Source organism: Nesoenas mayeri, assembly GCF_963082525.1.
Source record: "Nesoenas mayeri genome assembly, chromosome: 2".
Lineage (NCBI taxonomy): Eukaryota > Metazoa > Chordata > Aves > Columbiformes > Columbidae > Nesoenas > Nesoenas mayeri.
This window is the reverse complement of record NC_137543.1, coordinates 656,813-677,381: the sequence shown is the minus strand read 5'-3', so window position 1 is coordinate 677,381 and position 20,569 is coordinate 656,813. Positions and strand designations below refer to the sequence as shown.

Genomic DNA, 20,569 nt, shown 5'->3' with positions numbered 1-20,569 from the left:
TGGTGACACACATGGATTCAGATGGGTGGGGGAACTGGGCACCCATGGGTGCTGTGGGTGGGTGGGGCGCTCAGGGGGGCTGTGGTGGCTTCAGGTGGCACTGATGGGTGGGGGCACCTGTGGGCAGGACACAGGGGGACAAGGGGCTCGGTGGAGATGGGGCTGCGGTGGGAAATGTGGTTTGGGTGGGTGGGGGCTCAGGGCACCCATGGGTGCTGTGGGTGGGGGCTAAAGGGGGCTGTGGTGGCTTCAGGTGGCACCGATGGGTGGGGGCACCCATGGGTGCCATGGGCAGGACACAGGGGCACAAGGGGGCTCAGTGGAACTGGGCCATGGTGACACACGTGGATTAAGATGGGTGGGGGGAACTGGGCACCCATGGGTGCCATGGGCAGGACACGTGGGGACAAGGGGCTTGGTGGAGCTGGGCCATGGTGACACACATGGATTCAGATGGGTGGGGGAACTGGGCACCCATGGGTGCTGCAGGTGGGCAGGGGGCTTCAGGTGGCACCGATGGGTGGGGGCACCCATGGGCAGGACACAGGGGGACAAGGGGCTTGGTGGAGTGGGGGCTGTGGTGGGAAATGTGGTTTTGGGTGGGTGGGGGAACTGGGCACCCATGGGTGCTGTGGGCAGGGTGTGCAGGAATGGGGGGGCTCAGCAGAGCCGTGGCAGCACGGGTGGGTGCGGGGCACCCATGGGTGCTGTGGGCAGGGTGTGCAGGGACGAGGGGGCTCAGCGGAGCTGCGGCAGCACGGGTGGGTGGGGGACACCCGTGGGTGCTGTGGGCAGGGTGTGCAGGAATGGGGGGGCTCAGCAGAGCCGTGGCAGCACGGGTGGGTGGGGGGCACCCGTGGGTGCTGTGGGCAGGGTGTGCAGGGACGAGGGGGCTCAGCGGAGCTACGGCAGCACGGGTGGGTGCGGGGCACCCGTGGGTACTGTGGGCAGGGTGTGCAGGGATGGGGGGGCTCAGCGGAGCTGCGGCAGCACGGGTGGGTGGGGGACACCCGTGGGTGCTGTGGGCAGGGTGTGCAGGGATGGGGGGGCTCAGCGGAGCTGCGGCAGCTCGGGTGGGTGGGGGACACCCGTGGGTGCTGTGGGCAGGGTGTGCAGGGATGGGGGGGCTCAGTGGAGCTGCGACAGCTCGGGTGGGTGGGGGACACCCGTGGGTGCTGTGGGCAGGGTGTGCAGAGATGGGGGGGCTCAGCGGAGCTGCGGCAGCTCGGGTGGGTGGGGGACACCCGTGGGTGCTGTGGGCAGGGTGTGCAGGGACGAGGGGGCTCAGCGGAGCTGCGGCAGCTCGGGTGGGTGGGGGACACCCGTGGGTGCTGTGGGCAGGGTGTGCAGAGATGGGGGGGCTCAGCGGAGCTGCGGCAGCTCGGGTGGGTGGGGGACACCCGTGGGTGCTGTGGGCAGGGTGTGCAGGGATGGAGGGGCTCAGCGGAGCTGCGGCAGCACGGGTGGGTGGGGGACACCCGTGGGTGCTGTGGGCAGGGTGTGCAGGGATGGGGGGGCTCAGTGGAGCTGCGACAGCTCGGGTGGGTGGGGGACACCCGTGGGTGCTGTGGGCAGGGTGTGCAGGGATGGGGGGGCTCAGCGGAGCTGCGGCAGCTCGGGTGGGTGGGGGACACCCGTGGGTGCTGTGGGCAGGGTGTGCAGGGACGAGGGGGCTCAGTGGAGCTGCGGCAGCACGGGTGGGTGGGGGGCACCCATGGGTAGACATGGTGCCCGAGCCGGCCCCCTCCCGTCCCCCCAGGTCCGGGCTCTACGTGGTCGGTCCCGAGTCTGCGGGCGCCAACCCCGGCCCTGCCTGCTACCGCAAGGGTGGGTGACGGTGACACCGGCGGGACCCCAGGGTCCCCGTAACCACCTAGTGTGTCACCCCACTGTCCCCATAACCACCCAGTGTGTCCCCTAGCGGGGCACCCCACTGTCCCCAAAAACACCCAGTGTGTCACCCCCAGTGTCTCCATAACCACCCAGCTTGTCACCCATTGTCCCCGTAACCACCCAGCGTGTCCCACTGCGGGGCCACCCTCAGTGTCCCCATCCCCACCAGGGGTCCCACCCTCGCTGTCCCCTCCACACCCAGACGTCCCACCCGCATGGTCCCATCTTCCTCAGGGGGTCCCACCCTCACTGTCCCCATCCCCACCCAGGGGTCCCACCCTCACCATCCCATCTCCCTCGGGGGTCCCATCCTCGGTGTCCCCACCCAGGGGTCCCACCCTCACTGTCCCCTTCCCACCCAGGGGTCCCATCCTCACCATCCCATCCACACCCTCACTGTCCCCACTCAGGGGTCCCACCCTCACCATCCCCTTCCCACCTTGGGTGTCCCACTGCAGGGCCACCTTCACTGTCCCCGTCCCCACCCAGGGGGTCCCACCCTCACCGTCCCATCTCCCTCGGGGGGTCCCACCCTGACTGTCCCCACCCAGGGGTCCCACCCTCACTGTCCCCATGCAGGGGGTCCCACCCTCACCATCCCCTCCCCACCTTGGGGGTCCCACTGCAGGGCCACCCTCACTGTCCCCATCCCCAGCCAGGGGGTCCCACCCTCATGGTCCCATCTCCCTCGGGGGTCCCACCCTGACTGTCCCCACCCAGGGGTCCCACCCTCACTGTCCCCATGCAGGGGGTCCCACCCTCACCATCCCCTCCCCACCTTGGGGGTCCCACTGCAGGGCCACCCTCACTGTCCCCATCCCCAGCCAGGGGGTCCCACCCTCATGGTCCCATCTCCCTCGGGGGTCCCACCCTGACTGTCCCCACCCAGGCGTCCCACCCTCACCATCCCATCTCCCTTGAGGGGTCCCACCTTGACTGTCCCCACCCAGGGGTCCCACCCTCATGGTCCCATCTCCCTCAGGGGGTCCCACCCTGACTGTCCCCTCCCCACCCAAGGGGTCCCATCTTCACCCAGGGGTCCCACCCTCACTGTCCCCATCCCCACCCAGAGGTCCCACCCTCACGGTCCCACCTCCCTCAGGGGGTCCCACCCTCAGTGTCCCCACCCAGGGTCCCCCCTCACCGTGCCGTCCCCGTCCCCAGGGGGTCCCCTGACGGTCACCGATGCCAACCTGTGCCTGGGCCGCCTGCTCCCCGAGTACTTCCCGCGCATCTTCGGGCCGGGCGAGGACCAGCCGCTGTGCCGGGACGCGGCGGCGCGGGCGTTCCGCGCCATGGCCGCCGACATCGCCGCCTTCAACGCCGCCACCGGCGCCGGCAGCGGCGCCGAGCCCTCGGTGGAGGAGGTGGCCATGGGCTTCGTGCGGGTGGCCAACGAGGCCATGTGCCGGCCCATCCGCGCGCTCACGCAGGTGCGCCGGGGCGCGGGGGCTCGGGGTGACGGCGCTGCCGGCGTCACCGGGGTCACCGCCGCGGTGTGCGCGTGTGTCCCCAGGCGCGGGGGCACGACACGGCGCAGCACGTGCTGGCGTGCTTCGGGGGCGCGGGGGGGCAGCACGCCTGCGCCATCGCCCGCGCGCTCGGCATGAGCCGCGTCTTCATCCACAAGTAGGTTTGGGGTTCGGGGACCCCGCTCTGCCGGCACCAAACAAATGGGGTCCCGGTGGGTGGGGGCACCCTGGGGGGTGGGGGGCTGGACCCCCCTGGGGGATGCGCTCGGGCTGGGGGGCCCTGGGCACTGGGTTTGGGGTGTCCCTGGGATCAGATCTGGGGTCAGGGTGTCCTGGTCCCCAGGGGATGTGCTGGGCTTGGGGTGCCCTGTGTCTGGGTTTGGGGTGTCCCTGTCCCCAGGGGATGTGCTGGGTTTGGGGTGCCCTGTGTCTGGATTTGGGGTGTCCTGGTCCCCAGGGGATGTGCTGGGTTTGGGGTGCCCTGTGTCTGGGTTTGGGGTGTCCTGGTCCCCAGGGGATGTGCTGGTTTGGGGTGCCCTGTGTCTGGGTTTGGGGTGTCCCTGTCCCCCGGGGATGTGCTGGGCTTGGGGTGCCCTGTGTCTGGGTTTGGGGTGTCCCTGTCCCCAGGGGATGTGCTGGGTTTGGGGTGCCCTGTGTCTGGATTTGGGGTGTCCTGGTCCCCAGGGGATGTGCTGGTTTGGGGTGCCCCAGGGACTGGGTTTGGGGTGCCCTGTGTCTGGGTTTGGGGTGTCCTGGTCCCCAGGGGATGTGCTGGTTTGGGGTGCCCCAGGGGCTGGGTTTGGGGTGTCCCTGTCCCCAGGGGATGTGCTGGTTTGGGGTGCCCTGTGTCTGGGTTTGGGGTGTCCTGGTCCCCAGGGGATGTGCTGGTTTGGGGTGCCCCAGGGGCTGGGTTTGGGGTGTCCCTGTCCCCAGGGGATGTGCTGGTTTGGGGTGCCCTGTGTCTGGGTTTGGGGTGTCCCTGTCCCCAGGGGATGTGCTGGTTTGGGGTGCCCCAGGGGCTGGGTTTGGGGTGTCCCTGTCCCCAGGGGATGTGCTGGTTTGGGGTGCCCCAGGGGCTGGGTTTGGGGTGTCCCTGTCCCCAGGGGATGTGCTGGTTTGGGGTGCCCTGTGTCTGGGTTTGGGGTGTCCCTGTCCCCAGGGGATGTGCTGGGTTTGGGGTGCCCTGTGTCTGGGTTTGGGGTGTCCCTGTCCCCAGGGGATGTGCTGGTTTGGGGTGCCCTGTGTCTGGGTTTGGGGTGTCCCTGTCCCCAGGGGATGTGCTGGTTTGGGGTGCCCTGTGTCTGGGTTTGGGGTGTCCTGGTCCCCAGGGGATGTGCTGGTTTGGGGTGCCCCAGGGGCTGGGTTTGGGGTGTCCCTGTCCCCAGGGGATGTGCTGGTTTGGGGTGCCCTGTGTCTGGGTTTGGGGTGTCCCTGTCCCCAGGGGATGTGCTGGTTTGGGGTGCCCTGTGTCTGGGTTTGGGGTGTCCTGGTCCCCAGGGGATGTGCTGGTTTGGGGTGCCCTGTGTCTGGGTTTGGGGTGTCCTGGTCCCCAGGGGATGTGCTGGTTTGGGGTGCCCCAGGGGCTGGGTTTGGGGTGTCCCTGTCCCCCGGGGATGTGCTGGGCTTGGGGTGCCCTGTGTCTGGGTTTGGGGTGTCCTGGTCCCCAGGGGATGTGCTGGTTTGGGGTGCCCTGTGTCTGGGTTTGGGGTGTCCCTGTCCCCAGGGGATGTGCTGGGTTTGGGGTGCCCTGTGTCTGGGTTTGGGGTGTCCTGGTCCCCAGGGGATGTGCTGGGCTTGGGGTGCCCTGTGTCTGGGTTTGGGGTGTCCCTGTCCCCAGGGGATGTGCTGGTTTGGGGTGCCCCAGGGGCTGGGTTTGGGGTGTCCCTGTCCCCAGGGGATGTGCTGGTTTGGGGTGCCCTGTGTCTGGGTTTGGGGTGTCCCTGTCCCCAGGGGATGTGCTGGTTTGGGGTGCCCTGTGTCTGGGTTTGGGGTGTCCTGGTCCCCAGGGGATGTGCTGGTTTGGGGTGCCCTGTGTCTGGGTTTGGGGTGTCCCTGTCCCCAGGGGATGTGCTGGTTTGGGGTGCCCTGTGTCTGGGTTTGGGGTGTCCCTGTCCCCAGGGGATGTGCTGGTTTGGGGTGCCCTGTGTCTGGGTTTGGGGTGTCCCTGTCCCCAGGGGATGTGCTGGGTTTGGGGTGCCCTGTGTCTGGGTTTGGGGTGTCCCTGTCCCCAGGGGATGTGCTGGGTTTGGGGTGCCCTGTGTCTGGGTTTGGGGTGTCCCTGTCCCCAGGGGATGTGCTGGTTTGGGGTGCCCTGTGTCTGGGTTTGGGGTGTCCCTGTCCCCAGGGGATGTGCTGGGTTTGGGGTGCCCTGTGTCTGGATTTGGGGTGTCCTGATCCCCAGGGGATGTGCTGGTTTGGGGTGCCCCAGGGACTGGGTTTGGGGTGCCCTGTGTCTGGGTTTGGGGTGTCCTGGTCCCCAGGGGATGTGCTGGTTTGGGGTGCCCTGTGTCTGGGTTTGGGGTGTCCCTGTCCCCAGGGGATGTGCTGGGTTTGGGGTGCCCTGTGTCTGGGTTTGAGGTGTCCTGGTCCCCAGGGGATGTGCTGGTTTGGGGTGCCCCAGGGGCTGGGTTTGGGGTGCCCTGTGTCTGGGTTTGGGGTGTCTGGGGCCCATGAGGATGTGCTGGGTTTGGGGTGCCCTGTTGCTGAGTTCAGGGGTGCCCCAGGCATTAGGTTTGGGGATGCCCCAGATGCTGGGTTTGGGGTCTCCCTGTCCCTGGGGTGCCCCATTTCTGGGTTGGGGTGTCCCCAGGGTTCCCTGTTTCTGGGTGTGGGGTGTCCATAGGTTGCCCATTGTTGGGTTTGGGGTGTCCCTGGGTTCCCTGTTTCCAGGTTTGGGGTGTCCCCAGGTGCCCCATTGTTGGGTTGGGGTATCCCTGGGTTCCCCATTGTTGGGCTGGGGTGTCCCTGGGTTCCCCATTGTGAGTTTGGGGTGTCCCTGGTGCCCCGTTGTTGGGTGTGGGGTACGCCTGGGCTCCCTGTTGTTGTGTTGAGGTATCCTTGGGTTCCCCATTGTTGTGTTTGGGGTATCCCCGGGTTCGCCATTGTTGGGTTGGGGTGTCCTTGGGTTCCTTGTTTCTGGGTTTGGGGTCCCCCCTGTCCCTGGGTTCCCCATTGTTGGGTGTGGGGTGTCCATGGTGCCCCGTTGTTGGGTTGAGGTACCCCTGGGTTCCCCATTGTTGGGTTGGGGTGTCCTTGGGTTCCCTGTTTCTGCGTTTGGAGTCCCCCTGTCCCCGGGTTCCCCATTGTTGGGTCTGGGGTGTCCCTTGTGCCCCATTGTTGGGTTGGGGTGCCCCTGGTTCCCGGTTTGCGCTGTGCACGGCGGTGCAAGCACTGCTGGTGCGGCGGTGCCGGTGCGGCGGTGCCGGTGCGGGGGTGCCGGTTTGGCGCCGGCGCGGCAGCGGCGGTGCGGTGTGTGGCAGGTACAGCGGGCTGCTGTCGGCGCTGGGGCTGGCGCTGGCGGACGTGGTGCAGGAGGCGCAGGAGCCGTGCGCGCTGCGCTACGAGCCGCAGAGCTTCGCGCAGCTGGACGCGCGGCTGGACGCGCTGCACCAGCGCTGCCGGGACGCGCTGCGCCAACAGGGCTTCTCCGGGTCAGCGCCGCGGTGCCGGGGACACGGCGGGCACGGGGGACATGGGGGGCACATGGGGACACGGGGGGCACCGGGGACACGGCGGGCACGGGGGACACGGGGGGCACATGGGGACACGGGGGGCACCGGGGACACGGGGGGCACGGGGGACACGGGCGGCACCGGGGACATGGGGGGCACATGGGACACGGTGGGCACGGGGGGCATGGGGGGCACCTGGGGACACGGGGGGCACGGGGGACATGGGGGGCACCTGGGGACACGGGGGGACAGCAATGCAGGGACACATGGGGACAGCAGCATGGGCATGGGGACATGCAGGGACAGCAGCGCGGGCATGGAGACAGTTGGGAACACTGCCTGGGGACATGTGGGGACAGCAGCGTGGGCATGAGGACACCCTGGGAACACACGGGGACAGCAGCATGGGCATGGGGACATGGAGATAGCGGTGCGAGGATGGGGACACCGGCTGGGGACATGTGGAGATGGCAGTGCGGGCATGGGGACACACAGGGACAGCAGCGCGGGCATGGGGACACGCAGGTACAGCAGTGTGGGCATGGGGACACCGGCTGGGGACATGTAGGGACAGCAGCGCAGGCATGGGGACACGCAGGGACAGCAGTGCAGGGATGGGGACACCAGCTGGGGACACGTGGGGACACCACCCAGGAACACCTTGGGGACGTGCAGGGACAGCAGCGCGGGCATGGGGACACAGGGACAGCACCCAGGGACACCTTGGAGATGCGTGGGGACAGCAGCACAGGGATGGGGACACATGGGGACACTGCCTGGGGACATGCGGGGACAGCAGTGTGGGCATGGGGACACCATGGGGACATCAACACGGGGATGGGGACACACAGGGACAACAGCGCAGGGATGGGGACACATGGGGACACCACCCGAGGATACATGAGGACAGCAGCGCAGGCGTGGGGACACGTGGGGACACTGCCTGGGGACACTGCACAGGGGCGCATGGGGACACCACCCAGGGCACATGGGGCCATCACCCCAGGCCACAGGGGCACATGGGGACACCACCTGGGGCACAGGGGTGCATGGGGACATCACCCAGGGCACGTGGGGACATCACCCCAGGGCACAGGGGCGCATGGGGACACCACCTGGGGCACAGGGGTGCATGGGAACATCACCCAGGGCACGTGGGGACATCACCCCAGGGCACAGGGGCGCATGGGGACACCACCTGGGGCACAGGGGTGCATGGGGACATCACCCAGGGCACATGGGGACATCACCCCAGGGCACAGGGGCGCATGGGGACAGCACCCGGGGCACATGGGGACATCACCCTGGGGCACAGGGGTGCATGGGGACAGCACCCCAGGGCACAGGGGCGCATGGGGACAGCACCCGGGGCACATGGGGACACCGCCCGTGTCACGGGGGCACCCGGGGCCGGCCGCGGTGCCGCGGTGCCGCGGTGACGGCGCCGTGTGGTCCCGCAGGGAGCAGATCCGCACCGAGGGGTTCCTGCACCTGCGCTACGAGGGCACGGACTGCGCGCTCATGTGCTCGGCCAAGGGCCACCCGCCCACCCCGCGCTCCTGCCGCGCCGGAGACTTCCTGGCCGCCTTCACCAGCCGGTGAGCGCCGCGCTGCCACCCGCAACGCGCTGCACCCCATCCCGCACTGCACCCCATCCCGCACTGCACCCGCCCCGCACGGCACCCGCCCTGCACTGCACCCCATCCCGCACTGCACCCCATCCCGCACTGCACCCGCCCCGCACGGCACCCGCCCTGCACTGCACCCCATCCCGCACTGCACCCCATCCCGCACTGCACCCGCCCCGCACGGCACCCGCCCTGCACTGCACCCCATCCCGCACTGCACCCCATCCCGCACTGCACCCACCCCGCACGGCACCCGCCCCGCACGGCACCCTGTCCCGTGCTGCCACCCGCCCCGCGCTGCCACCCGCCCCGCACCGCACCCCGTCCCACACAGCACCCTGTCCCGCACTGCACCCATCCCACACTGCAGCCCATCCCGCGCTGCCACCCATCCCGCACTGCCACCTGTCCCGCACCGCACCCGTCCCGCACTGCACCCCGTCCCGCACTGCACCCCGTCCCGCACGGCACCCTGTCCCGCACTGCACCCATCCCACACTGCACCCCATCCCACGCTGCCACCCATCCCGCACTGCCACCCATCCCGCACTGCCACCCGTCCCGCACCGCACCCGTCCCGCACTGCACTCCGTCCCGCACTGCACCCCGTCCCGCACTGCCACCCGTCCCGCACCGCACCCCATCCTGCACCGCACCCCATCCTGCACTGCACCCTGTCCTGCACTGCACCCCATCCTGCACTGCACCCTGTCCCACACTGCACCCCGTCCCGCACTGCCACCCGTCCCGCACCGCACCCATCCCGCACTGCACCCCATCCCACACTGCCACCCGCCCCACACTGCACCCCATCCCGCACTGCACCCTGTCCCACACTGCACCCGCCCCACACTGCACCCCATCCCGCACTGCCACCCGTCCCGCACTGCCACCCGCCCCGCACTGCCACCCGCCCCGCACTGCACCCCATCCCACACTGCACCCCATCCCACACTGCACCCTGTCCCGCACTGCACCCCGTCCCGCACGGCACCCCGTCCCGCACTGCACCCTGTCCCAGAACTGCCACCCCATCCCAGCACTGTCACCCCTGCACTGCCACACAGTCCCAGCACTGCCAGCCCTGTCCCGGCACTGTCACCCCTACACTGTCACCCCATCCCAGCACTGTCACCCATCCCAGCACTGTCACCCATCCCAGCACTGTCACCCATCCCAGCACTGCCACCCCTGCACTGCCACCCCATCCCAGCACTGCCACCCCATCCCAGTACTGTCACCCCCATCCCAGTACTGTCACCCCCATTCCAGTACTGTCACCCCCATTCCAGTACTGTCAGCCTCATCCCAGTGCCATGACCCCCATCCCAGCACCGTGACCCCCATCCTGACACCATGACCCCCATCTTGGTGCCATGATCTTCATCCCAGCACCACAATCCCCATCCCAGCACCATGATCCCCATCCCGGTGCCATGATCTTCATCCCTGCACCACAATCCCCATCCCAGCACCATGATCCCCATCCCGGTGCCATGATCTTCATCCCAGCACCACAATCCCCATCCCAGTGCCACGATGCCCGTCCTGGTGCCACCATCCCCTCCTGGCACCACAGTCCCCATCCCAGCACCATGATCCCCATCCTGGTGCCATGATCTTCATCCCAGCACCACGATCCCCATCCCAGTGCCATGATGCCCATCCCGGTGCCACCATCCCCTCCTGGCACCACAGTCCCCATCTGGGCACTGTGATCCCTGTCCCATCACCGCAATCCCTTTACCAGCACCGTGATCCCTGTCCCATCACCACGATCCCTGTTCCAGCACCGTGATCCCTGTTCCAGCACCATGATCCCTCTCCCATCACCACGATCCCTTTACCAGCACCGTGATCCCCGTTCCGGCAGCGCTGCACGGCGCCGGCTGTGCCGCGGGTGCCCCGGTGTCCCTCCCCGCGGCGTCACCCCGTCATGTCCCGTCCCGTCCCGTCCCGCAGGTACCAGGCGGAGTTTGGCTTCACCATCCCGGGCCGCGCGGTGCTGGTGGACGACGTGCGCGTCCGCGGCACCGGCAGCAGCGGCGTCAGCTGCGACACCCCCCTGCAGCCCCGCGGGAAACCGCCCCACGTGGACACCGTGAGGGGGGCCGGGGGGCCGGGGGGTCCGGGGGGGGTCTGGGGGTCTGGGGGCCCATGGAGCGGGGTGACCCGTGGTCCCGCAGGTGACGCGGTGCTATTTCGAGGAGGGGTACGTGGACACCCCGGTGTTCCTGCTGGAGGAGCTGGGCTGCGACCACAGCATCCCCGGCCCCGCCATCCTCATCGACAGGAACAGGTGGGCACGGGGGACCAGGGGGACAGTGGGGACCCCAGGGGGTGATGGGGACACCAGAGAGCCAATGGGTCCCCAGGGGGTGATGGGGACCCCAGAGAGCCAATGGGGACCCCAGGGGCGTGATGGGGAACCCAGAGAGCCAATGGGGACCCCAGGGGGTGATGGGGACACCAGAGAGCCAATGGGGACCCCAGACGGGTGATGGGGAATCCAGAGAGCCAATGAGGACCCCAGGGGCGTGATGGGGACACCAGAGAGCCAATGGGGACCCCAGGGAGTGATGGGGACACCAGAGAGCCAATGGGGACCCCAGACGGGTGATGGGGAATCCAGAGAGCCAATGAGGACCCCAGGGGGTGATGGGGACACCAGAGAGCCAATGGGGACCCCAGGGGGACAGCGGGACCCTAGAGAGCCAATGGGGACCCCAGCGGGGTGATGGGAACCCAGAGAGCCAATGGGGACCCTAGGGGGACAGCAGGACCCCAAGAGGACAGGGGGACCCCAGAGAGCCCATGGGGACCCCAGGGGGGTGATGGGGACACCAGAGAGCAAATGGGGACCCCAGGGAGTGATGGGGACACCACAGAGCCAATGGGGACCCCAGGGGGACAGCGGGACCCCAAGGGGATGGGGGGACCGAGAGAGCCAATGGGGACCCCAGGGGGATGATGGGAACCCAGAGAGCCAATGGGGACCCCAGGGGAACAGCAGGGCCCCAAGGGGACAGGGAGACCCAGAGAGTCAATGGGGACCCCAGGGGGGTGATGGAGACCCCAGAGAGTCAATGGGGACCCCAGGGGGGTGATGGGGACCCCAGAGAGTCAATGGGGACCCCAGGGGGCCGGCGGGGTCCCAAGGGGGTGATGGGGACCCCAGGGGGGTGATGGGACCCCAGAGAGCCAATGGGGACCCCAGGGGAACAGCAGGACCCCAAGGGGACAGGGAGACCCAGAGAGTCAATGGGGACCCCAGGGAGGCGATGGGGACCCCAGAAAACCAACGGGGACCCCAGGGGGACAGCGGCACCCCAGGGGGCTGGTGGGGACCCTAGAGAAGCAATGGGGACCCCAGGGGGACAATGGGTCCCCAGCGGGGGATGGGGACCCCAGAGAGCCAATGGGGACCCCAGGGGGACAGTGGGACCCTGAAGGGCTGATGGGGATCCCAGAGGGATTGTAGGGACCCCAGGGAGCTGGTGGGGACTCTGGGGAGCTGGTGGGACCCCACGAGTCTGGCAGGGACCCCAAGGAGCTGGTGGGACCCCGGGGAGCTGGTGGGAGCTCTGAGGAGCTGGTGGGGACCCCAAGGAGCTGGTGGGACCCCAGGGAGCTGGTGGGGACCCCAAGGAGCTGGTGGGACCCCAGGGAGCTGGTGGGACCCCAGGGAGCTGGTGGGAGCCCTGGGGGGCTGGTGGGGACCCCAAGGAGCTGATGGGACCCCAGGGAGCTGGTGGGGGTCCCAAGGAGCTGGTGGGAACCCTGGGGGGCTGGTGGGGACCCTGGGGAGCTGGTGGGGACCCTGGGGAGCTGGTGGGAGCTCTGTGGGGCTGGTGGGGACCCCAAGGAGCTGGTGAGACCCCAGGGAGCTGGTGGGACCCTGGGGAGCTGGTGGGACCCCAGGGAGCTGGTGGGACCCCGGGGAGCTGGTGGGAGCCCAGGGAGCTGGTGGGACCCCAAGGAGCTGGTGGGACCCCGGGGAGCTGGTGGGACCCCAAGGAGCTGGTGGGACCCCGGGGAGCTGGTGGGAGCCCAGGGAGCTGGTGGGAGCCCAGGGAGCTGGTGGGAGCCCGGGGAGCTGGTGGGAGCCCAAGGAGCTGGTGGGAGCCCAGGGAGCTGGTGGGAGCCCAGGGAGCTGGTGGGAGCCCAAGGAGCTGGTGGGACCCCGGGGAGCTGGTGGGAGCCCAGGGAGCTGGTGGGACCCCAGGGAGCTGGTGGGACCCCGGGGAGCTGGTGGGAGCCCAGGGAGCTGGTGGGAGCCCAAGGAGCTGGTGGGACCCCGGGGAGCTGGTGGGAGCCCAAGGAGCTGGTGGGACCCCGGGGAGCTGGTGGGAGCCCAGGGAGCTGGTGGGACCCCAGGGAGCTGGTGGGAGCCCGGGGAGCTGGTGGGAGCCCAGGGAGCTGGTGGGACCCCAGGGAGCTGGTGGGAGCCCGGGGAGCTGGTGGGAGCCCAAGGAGCTGGTGGGACCCCGGGGAGCTGGTGGGAGCCCAAGGAGCTGGTGGGACCCCGGGGAGCTGGTGGGACCCCAGGGAGCTGGTGGGAGCCCAAGGAGCTGGTGGGACCCCAGGGAGCTGGTGGGAGCCCAAGGAGCTGGTGGGACCCCGGGGAGCTGGTGGGAGCCCAGGGAGCTGGTGGGAGCCCAAGGAGCTGGTGGGAGCCCGGGGAGCTGGTGGGAGCCCAAGGAGCTGGTGGGAGCCCGGGGAGCTGGTGGGAGCCCAAGGAGCTGGTGGGATCCCGGGGAGCTGGTGGGAGCCCAAGGAGCTGGTGGGAGCCCGGGGAGCTGGTGGGAGCCCAGGGAGCTGGTGGGAGCCCGGGGAGCTGGTGGGAGCCCAAGGAGCTGGTGGGACCCCAAGGAGCTGGTGGGAGCCCAAGGAGCTGGTGGGATCCCGGGGAGCTGGTGGGAGCCCAAGGAGCTGGTGGGAGCCCGGGGAGCTGGTGGGAGCCCAGGGAGCTGGTGGGAGCCCGGGGAGCTGGTGGGAGCCCAAGGAGCTGGTGGGACCCCAAGGAGCTGGTGGGAGCCCTGCCAACCCCGTGTCCCCACGTCGCGGAGCCGCCCCCTGTGCCCGCAGCACCATCGTGGTGGAGCCGGGCTGCACCGCCAGCGTCACCCCGCTGGGTGACATCGACATCGCCGTGGGCTCGGGGGCCCCGCGCGCCGTGGGGCCGCAGCTCGACGCCGTGCAGCTCTCCATCTTCTCCCACCGCTTCATGAGCATCGCAGGTTGGGGGCAGCGCGGGGGGCTGGGGGCACCAAGGTCAGTGTCACTGTCCCCAGTGAGCTGAACCCAAGGTCAGTGTCATTGTCCCAGGTGAGCTCAGCCCAAGGCCAGTGTCACTGTCCCGGGTGAGCTCAGCCCGAGGTCAATGTCACTGTTCCCAGTGAGCTGAGCCCAAGGTCAGTGTCACTGTCCTGGTGAGCTCAGCCCAAGGTCAGTGTCATTGTCCCAGGTGAGCTCAGCCCAAGGTCAGTGTCATCATCCCCAGTGAGTTGAGCCCAAGGTCAATGTCACTGTCCCGGGTGAGCTCAGCCCAAGGTCAGTGTCACTGTCCCAGGTGAGCTGAGCCCAAGGTCAATGTCATTGTCCCGGGTGAGCTCAGCCCAAGGTCAATGTCACTGTCTCCAGTGAGTTCAGCCCAAGGTCAGTGTCACCATCCTGGTGAGCTCAGGCCAAGGTCAATGTCACCATGTCCCGTGTCCCCATGTCCCCCCAGAGCAGATGGGCCGTGTCCTGCAGCGCACGGCCATGTCCCCTGACCCGTGTCCCGTGTCCCCATGTCCCCTCAGAGCAGATGGGCCGTGTCCTGCAGCGCACGGCCATGTCCCCTGACCCGTGTCCCGTGTCCCCATGTCCCCTCAGAGCAGATGGGCCGTGTCCTGCAGCGCACGGCCTTGTCCCCTGACCCGTGTCCCGTGTCCCCATGTCCCCTCAGAGCAGATGGGCCGTGTCCTGCAGCGCACGGCCATGTCCCCTGACCCGTGTCCCGTGTCCCCATGTCCCCTCAGAGCAGATGGGCCGTGTCCTGCAGCGCACGGCCATCTCCACCAACATCAAGGAGCGCCTGGACTTCTCGTGCGCGCTGTTCGGGCCGGACGGGGGGCTGGTGTCCAACGCGCCGCACATCCCGGTGCACCTGGGCGCCATGCAGGAGACCGTGCAGTTCCAGGTGGGGCTGGGACCCCCGGGACCCCCCGGGACCCCCTGGGCCGTCCCCAACGCCCCCGGTGCCCCCGCAGATCCGTCACCTGGGTGAGGAGCTGCGGGACGGGGACGTGATCCTGAGCAACCACCCGAGCGCCGGCGGCAGCCACCTGCCCGACCTCACCGTCATCACCCCCGTGAGCCGCCGGCCCCGCGCACCGGGGCGCAGGGACACCCTGGGCATGGGGACACCCTGGCCATGGGGACACCCCGGGGTGCAGGGACACCCTGGGCACGGGGACACCCCGGGGCGCAGGGACACCCTGGGCATGGGGCCACCCCGGGGCGCAGGGACACCCTGGGCATGGGGACACCCTGGGTGCAGGGACACCCTGGGCATGGGGACACCCTGGGCTGCAGGGACACCCTGGGCTGCAGGGACACCCTGCACATGGGGACACCCCTGGGGTGCAGGGACACCCTGGGCACGGGGACACCCTGGGGTGCAGGGACACCCTGGGCATGGGGACACCCTGGGGTGCAGGGACACCCTGGGCTGCAGGGACACCCTGCACATGGGGACACCCCTGGGGTGCAGGGACACCCTGGGCACGGGGACACCCTGGGGTGCAGGGACACCCTGGGCATGGGGACACCCTGGGCACGGGGACACCCTGGGCTGCAGGGACACCCTGCACATGGAAACACCCCTGGGGTGCAGGGACACCCTGGGCATGGGGACAACCTGGGCACAGGGACACCGTGAGGTGCAGGGACACCCTGAGCACAGGGACACCCTGGGGTGCAGGGACACCCTGGGCATGAGGACACCCTGGGCACGGGGACACCCCTGGGCCATGGGGACACTCTGCGCATGGGGACACCCCGGGGTGCAGGGACACCCTGGGCACAGGGACACCCTGGGGTGCAGGGACACCTTGGGATGCAGGGACCCCCCTGTGGCACAGGAACCCTCCCCAGGGTGCAGGGACCCCCACCATGGCACAGGGACCCCCACCAGGGCACAGGGACTCCCAGGCTGTAGGGACCCCAGTGGGACACAGGGACCCCAGGACACAGGGACCCCGTGGGGCAGGGACCCCGGTGTGACACAGGGACCCTGTGGGGCAGGGACCCTGGTGGGACACATGGACCCTATGGCACAGGGACCCTGATGGGACACGGGCACCCTGTGGCGCAGTGTCCCTGGTGGGACACAGGGACCCCGTGGTGCAGGGACCCCAGTGGGACACAGGGACCTCGTGTTGCAGCCACCCCGGTGGGACACAGGGACCTCGGGATGCAGGGACCCTGGTGGAACACAGGGACCCCGTGGCACAGGGACCCCGTGGGGCAGGGACCCCAGTGGGACACAGGGACCCTGAGGCACAGGGACCCCGGTAGGACACAGGGACCCCGAGTGGCAGTGTCCCCGGTGGGACACAGGGCCGCGGTGGGACACAGGGACTGCGATGGGACACAGGGACCGCGGTGGGACACGGGCCCCGTGTGCCGTGTCCCCGTGGCAGCGCCGTGTCCCGCAGGTGTTCTGGCCCGGCGTGGCCCGGCCCGTGTTCTTCGTGGCCAGCCGCGGGCACCACGCGGACATCGGGGGCAGCACCCCCGGCTCCATGCCCCCCCACTCCACCGCGCTGTGCCAGGAGGGCGCCACCTTCCTCTCCTTCAAACTGGTCCAGGGAGGCGTCTTCCAGGAGGAGGGTGCGCACCTGGGGACAGCGGGACAGGGGACAGCAGGGATGGTGGGGACAATGGGGTTGGTGGGGACGGTGGGGACAGCGGGGACGCTGGGGACGATGGGGACATGGTGCGGACCTGGGGACAGGGGGACAGCGAGGATGGTGGGGACAGTGGGGATGGTGGGGACAATGGGGATGGTGGGGACAATGGGGATGGTGGGGACAATGGGGACGTGGTGCGGACATGGGAACAGCGTGGATGGTGGGGACAATGGGGATGTGGTGGGGACCCGGGGACATGGGGACAGCAGGGATGTGATGGGGATGATGGGGACAATGGGGATGTGCTGGGGACAATGGGGACATGGTGTGAACATGGGGACATGGGGACAGCGGGGATGTGATGGGGATGGTGGGGACAATGGGGATGTGGTGGGGACCCGGGGACAGGGGGACAGCGGGGATGTGACGGGGATGGTGGGGATGCAGTGGAGACAGTGGGGATGGTGGGGACAATGGGGACAGTGGGGATGTGGTGGGGACAGTGGGGATGTGATGGGAACGGTGGGGACATGGTGGGGACAGTGGGGATGTGATGGGGATGGTGGGGACATGGTGGGGACAGCAGGGATGTGGCTTGAGAAGATGGAGGTGTAGTGGGGACAGTGGGGCTGTGCTGGGGATGGCTGGGACAGTGGGGATGTGGTGGGGACAATGGGGACACAATGGGTACATCAGAGACACAATAGGATGGTGGGGACAGTGGGGATGTGGTGGGGATGATGGGGACACAATGGGTACATCAGGGACACAATAGGATGGTGGGGACAGTGGGGATGTGGTGGGGACGATGGGGACACAATAGGATGGTGGGGACAGTGGGGATGTGGTGGGAACATCAGGGACATGCTCGGGATAGTGGACATAGTGGGGATATGGTGGGGACACTGGGGACATGCTGGGGACAGGGAGGATGTGGTGGGGACAGTGGGGACATGGTGGTGATGGTGGAGACATGGTGGGGACAGTGGGGACATGGTAGGGATGGCAGGGACATGTCGGTGTTGGTGGGGACATGGTGGGGACGGTGGGGACATGGTGGGGATGGCGGGGACATGGTGGGGATGGTGGGGATGGCAGGACACAGTGGGGACATGGTGGTGATGGTGGGGACATGGTGGGGACAGTGGGGAGATGGGGACATGGTGGGGACGGTGGGGACATGGTGGTGACAGTGGGGATGTGGTGGTGACGGTGGGGACATGGTGGGGATGGCGGGGACATGATGGGGATGATGGGGACATGGTGGTGATGGTGGGGACATGGTGGGGATGGTGGGGACATGGTGGTGACAGTGAGGACATGGTGGTGATGGTGGGGACATGGTGGGGATGGTGGGGACATGGTGGGGATGGTGAGGACATGGTGGTGATGGTGGGGACATGGTGGGGATGGTGGGGACATGGTGGGGATGGTGGGGACATGGTGGGGATGGCAGGGCTGGCAGGACACAGTGGGGACAGGAGGGACGCGGGGGACAGGACGAGCGCGGTGGGGCCGCGTCCCCGTCCCCGTCCCCGTCCGCGCTGACGCGGCGCTGTCGGCAGCGGTGACCGAGGCGCTGATGGCGCCGGGCCGCGTCCCCGGCTGCAGCGGCACCCGCGCCCTGGGGGACAACCTGTCGGACCTGCGCGCGCAGGTGGCGGCCAACCGGCGCGGCATCCACCTGGTCACCGAGCTCATCCGGCAGCACGGGCTGCCCGCCGTGCAGGCCTACATGGGGCACATACAGGTGGGGCCGCCGTGGCGTGTCCCCTGGTGTCACCTTGGACCCCCGGTGTCCCCCCGGTGTCCCCCTGGTGTCCCCTTGAACCCCCATTGTCCCCCCAGTGTCCCCCTGGTGTCCCCTTGAACCCCCATTGTCCCCCCGGTGTCCCCCTGGCCAGCACAGACTGGCTGTGCCGGTGTCCCCTGGTGTCCCCTTGAACCCCCATTGTCCCCCCAATGTCCACCTGGTGTCCCCTTGAACCCCCAGTGTCCCCCAGTGTCCCCCTGGCCAGCACGGGCTGCCCACCGTGCAGCCCTACATGGGACACATCCAGGTGGGACCACCATGGTGCTGTCCCCTTGGAGTCCCCCAGTGTCCCCTTGGACCCCTGGTGTCCCTCCACTGTCCCCCTGGTGTCCCCTTGAACCCCCGGTGTCCCCTGGTGTCCCCCTGGCCAGCACGGACTGCCCGCCGTGCAGCCCTACATGGCATACAGGTGGGGCTGCCATGGTGGTGTCCCCTTGTGTCACCTTGGACCCCCAGTGTCCCCGCAGTGTCCCCGCAGTGTCCCCCAGCCCCTGTGACCACGGTGTCCCTGCGGCGTCCCCGTGTCCCCCAGCCCCCGTGACTGCGGTGTCCCCACGGTGTCCCAGTGTCCCCCAGTCCCTGTGACTGCGGTGTCCCCACGGTGTCCCCATGGTATCCTGGTGTCCCCCAGCCCCCGTGACCGCGGTGTCCCCGCGGTGTCCCCCAGTCCCCGTGACCACGGTGTCCCCGCGGTGTCCCCGTGGTGTCCCCCAGCCCCCGTGACAGTGGTGTCCCCGCGGTGTCCCCGCGGTGTCCCCGCGGTGTGCAGGCCAACGCGGAGGTGGCGGTGCGGGAGATGCTGCGCGGCTTTGCCGCGGGCGGGAGGACGACGCTGGAGGCCGAGGACCAGATGGACGACGGGTCCCCCATCCGGCTGCGGGTGCAGCTGGACCCCCACGAGGTGAGAGCCCGGGATCCACCTGCCCCGGGATCCACCTGCCCTGGGGATCCACTCCAGCGCTGGGATCCCCCCACCCCTGGGATCCCCCTGCCTGGGATCCTCCCACCCCTGGGATCCCCCTGCCTGGGATCCACCCACCCCGGGATCCACCTGCCCCGGGATCCACCTGCCCCAGGGATCCACTCCAGCCCTGGGAATCCACTCCAGCCCTGGGATCCCCCTGCCTGGGATCCCCCCACCCCTGGGATCCCCCTGCCTGGGATCCACCCGCCCCGGGATCCACCTGCCCCGGGGATCCACTCCAGCCCTGGGAATCCACTCCAGCCCTGGGATCCCCCTGCCTGGGATCCCCCCACCCCCGGGATCCACCTGCCCCGGGATCCACCTGCCCTGGGATCCCCCCCATTGCCGGGATCCCCCATTGCCGGGATCCCCCAGCCCCAGGATGCAGGAGATCCCACCCAGCTGGGCTTTGGGGAGCCCCCTATTTGTGGAGGGGACACGGGGCCACCCCATCCCTGCTGTCTCCATTGTCCCCATTGTCCCCACTGTCCCCCTTGTCCCCCATCCTCATTGTCCCCATTGTTCTTACTGTCCCCACTGTCCTCACTGTCCCCACTGTCCCCCTGTTCCCACTGTCCCCATTGTTCCCACTGTCCCCATTGTCCCCACTGTCGTCACTGTTCCCACTGTCCCCATTGTCCCCACTGTCCCCACTGTTCCCATTGTTCCCACTGTCCCCATTGTCCCCGTTGTTCTTACTGTTCCCACTGTCCCCATTATCCCACTGTCCTCACTGTCCTCACTGTCCCCACTGTCCCCATTGCCCTCACTGTCCCCATTGTCCCCACTGTCCCCATTGTCCCGGAGGCACCCAAAGGGTAGTTTAAGGGACAACAGGATCCAAACCAACTTTTATTAAACCGGTGAGAAACAGGGTTTAGGGCTCCAAAAGTGACTTGAATACAGGTTCGGATATCAGGTGAGGACAATTATTGAGGGGCAGCAGCTAATCCAACAGGCGGCCCATGGAGTGCATGCACGTGGCTTCACCAAAACAATGCCGGAGCCGCCCTGGGTCCGGGAGGAGCCCACACAGCATGAACACGGTGTGGGGTTATTGTGAAGGGACACACGGACTCGTGGTGAGCACGGAAAGTGCACACTCGCCATTCTGCGAGGGTCAGTTTGTAATACACTCGCAGTCCTGTGAGGAGAAATACACGTGCAAATGTGCACGGAAAGTTACACGTGCTTATGTGGAAGCACGGGAGGAAAATACACCCGCGGTTA

The 20,569-nt window shown here is 68.5% G+C and overlaps 1 protein-coding gene across 1 annotated transcript in view; it reads left to right on the top strand.

Annotated features, from left to right (window-relative positions):
• The window catches only part of OPLAH (5-oxoprolinase, ATP-hydrolysing), a gene marked incomplete at its 3' end in the record, with an annotated part of 43,127 nt that overhangs the window by 10,887 nt on the left and 11,671 nt on the right, over window positions 1–20,569 (top strand). The window contains exons 8-20 of the mRNA XM_080339477.1: window positions 1,760–1,827; window positions 3,058–3,326; window positions 3,410–3,522; window positions 6,845–7,015; window positions 8,497–8,634; window positions 10,627–10,765; window positions 10,851–10,963; window positions 13,753–13,904; window positions 14,688–14,848; window positions 14,919–15,020; window positions 16,368–16,542; window positions 18,128–18,312; window positions 19,145–19,276. Coding sequence (XP_080195603.1) covers window positions 1,760–1,827; window positions 3,058–3,326; window positions 3,410–3,522; window positions 6,845–7,015; window positions 8,497–8,634; window positions 10,627–10,765; window positions 10,851–10,963; window positions 13,753–13,904; window positions 14,688–14,848; window positions 14,919–15,020; window positions 16,368–16,542; window positions 18,128–18,312; window positions 19,145–19,276 — 1,918 coding nt within the window. The remainder of the gene's footprint in view (window positions 1–1,759; window positions 1,828–3,057; window positions 3,327–3,409; window positions 3,523–6,844; window positions 7,016–8,496; window positions 8,635–10,626; window positions 10,766–10,850; window positions 10,964–13,752; window positions 13,905–14,687; window positions 14,849–14,918; window positions 15,021–16,367; window positions 16,543–18,127; window positions 18,313–19,144; window positions 19,277–20,569) is intronic.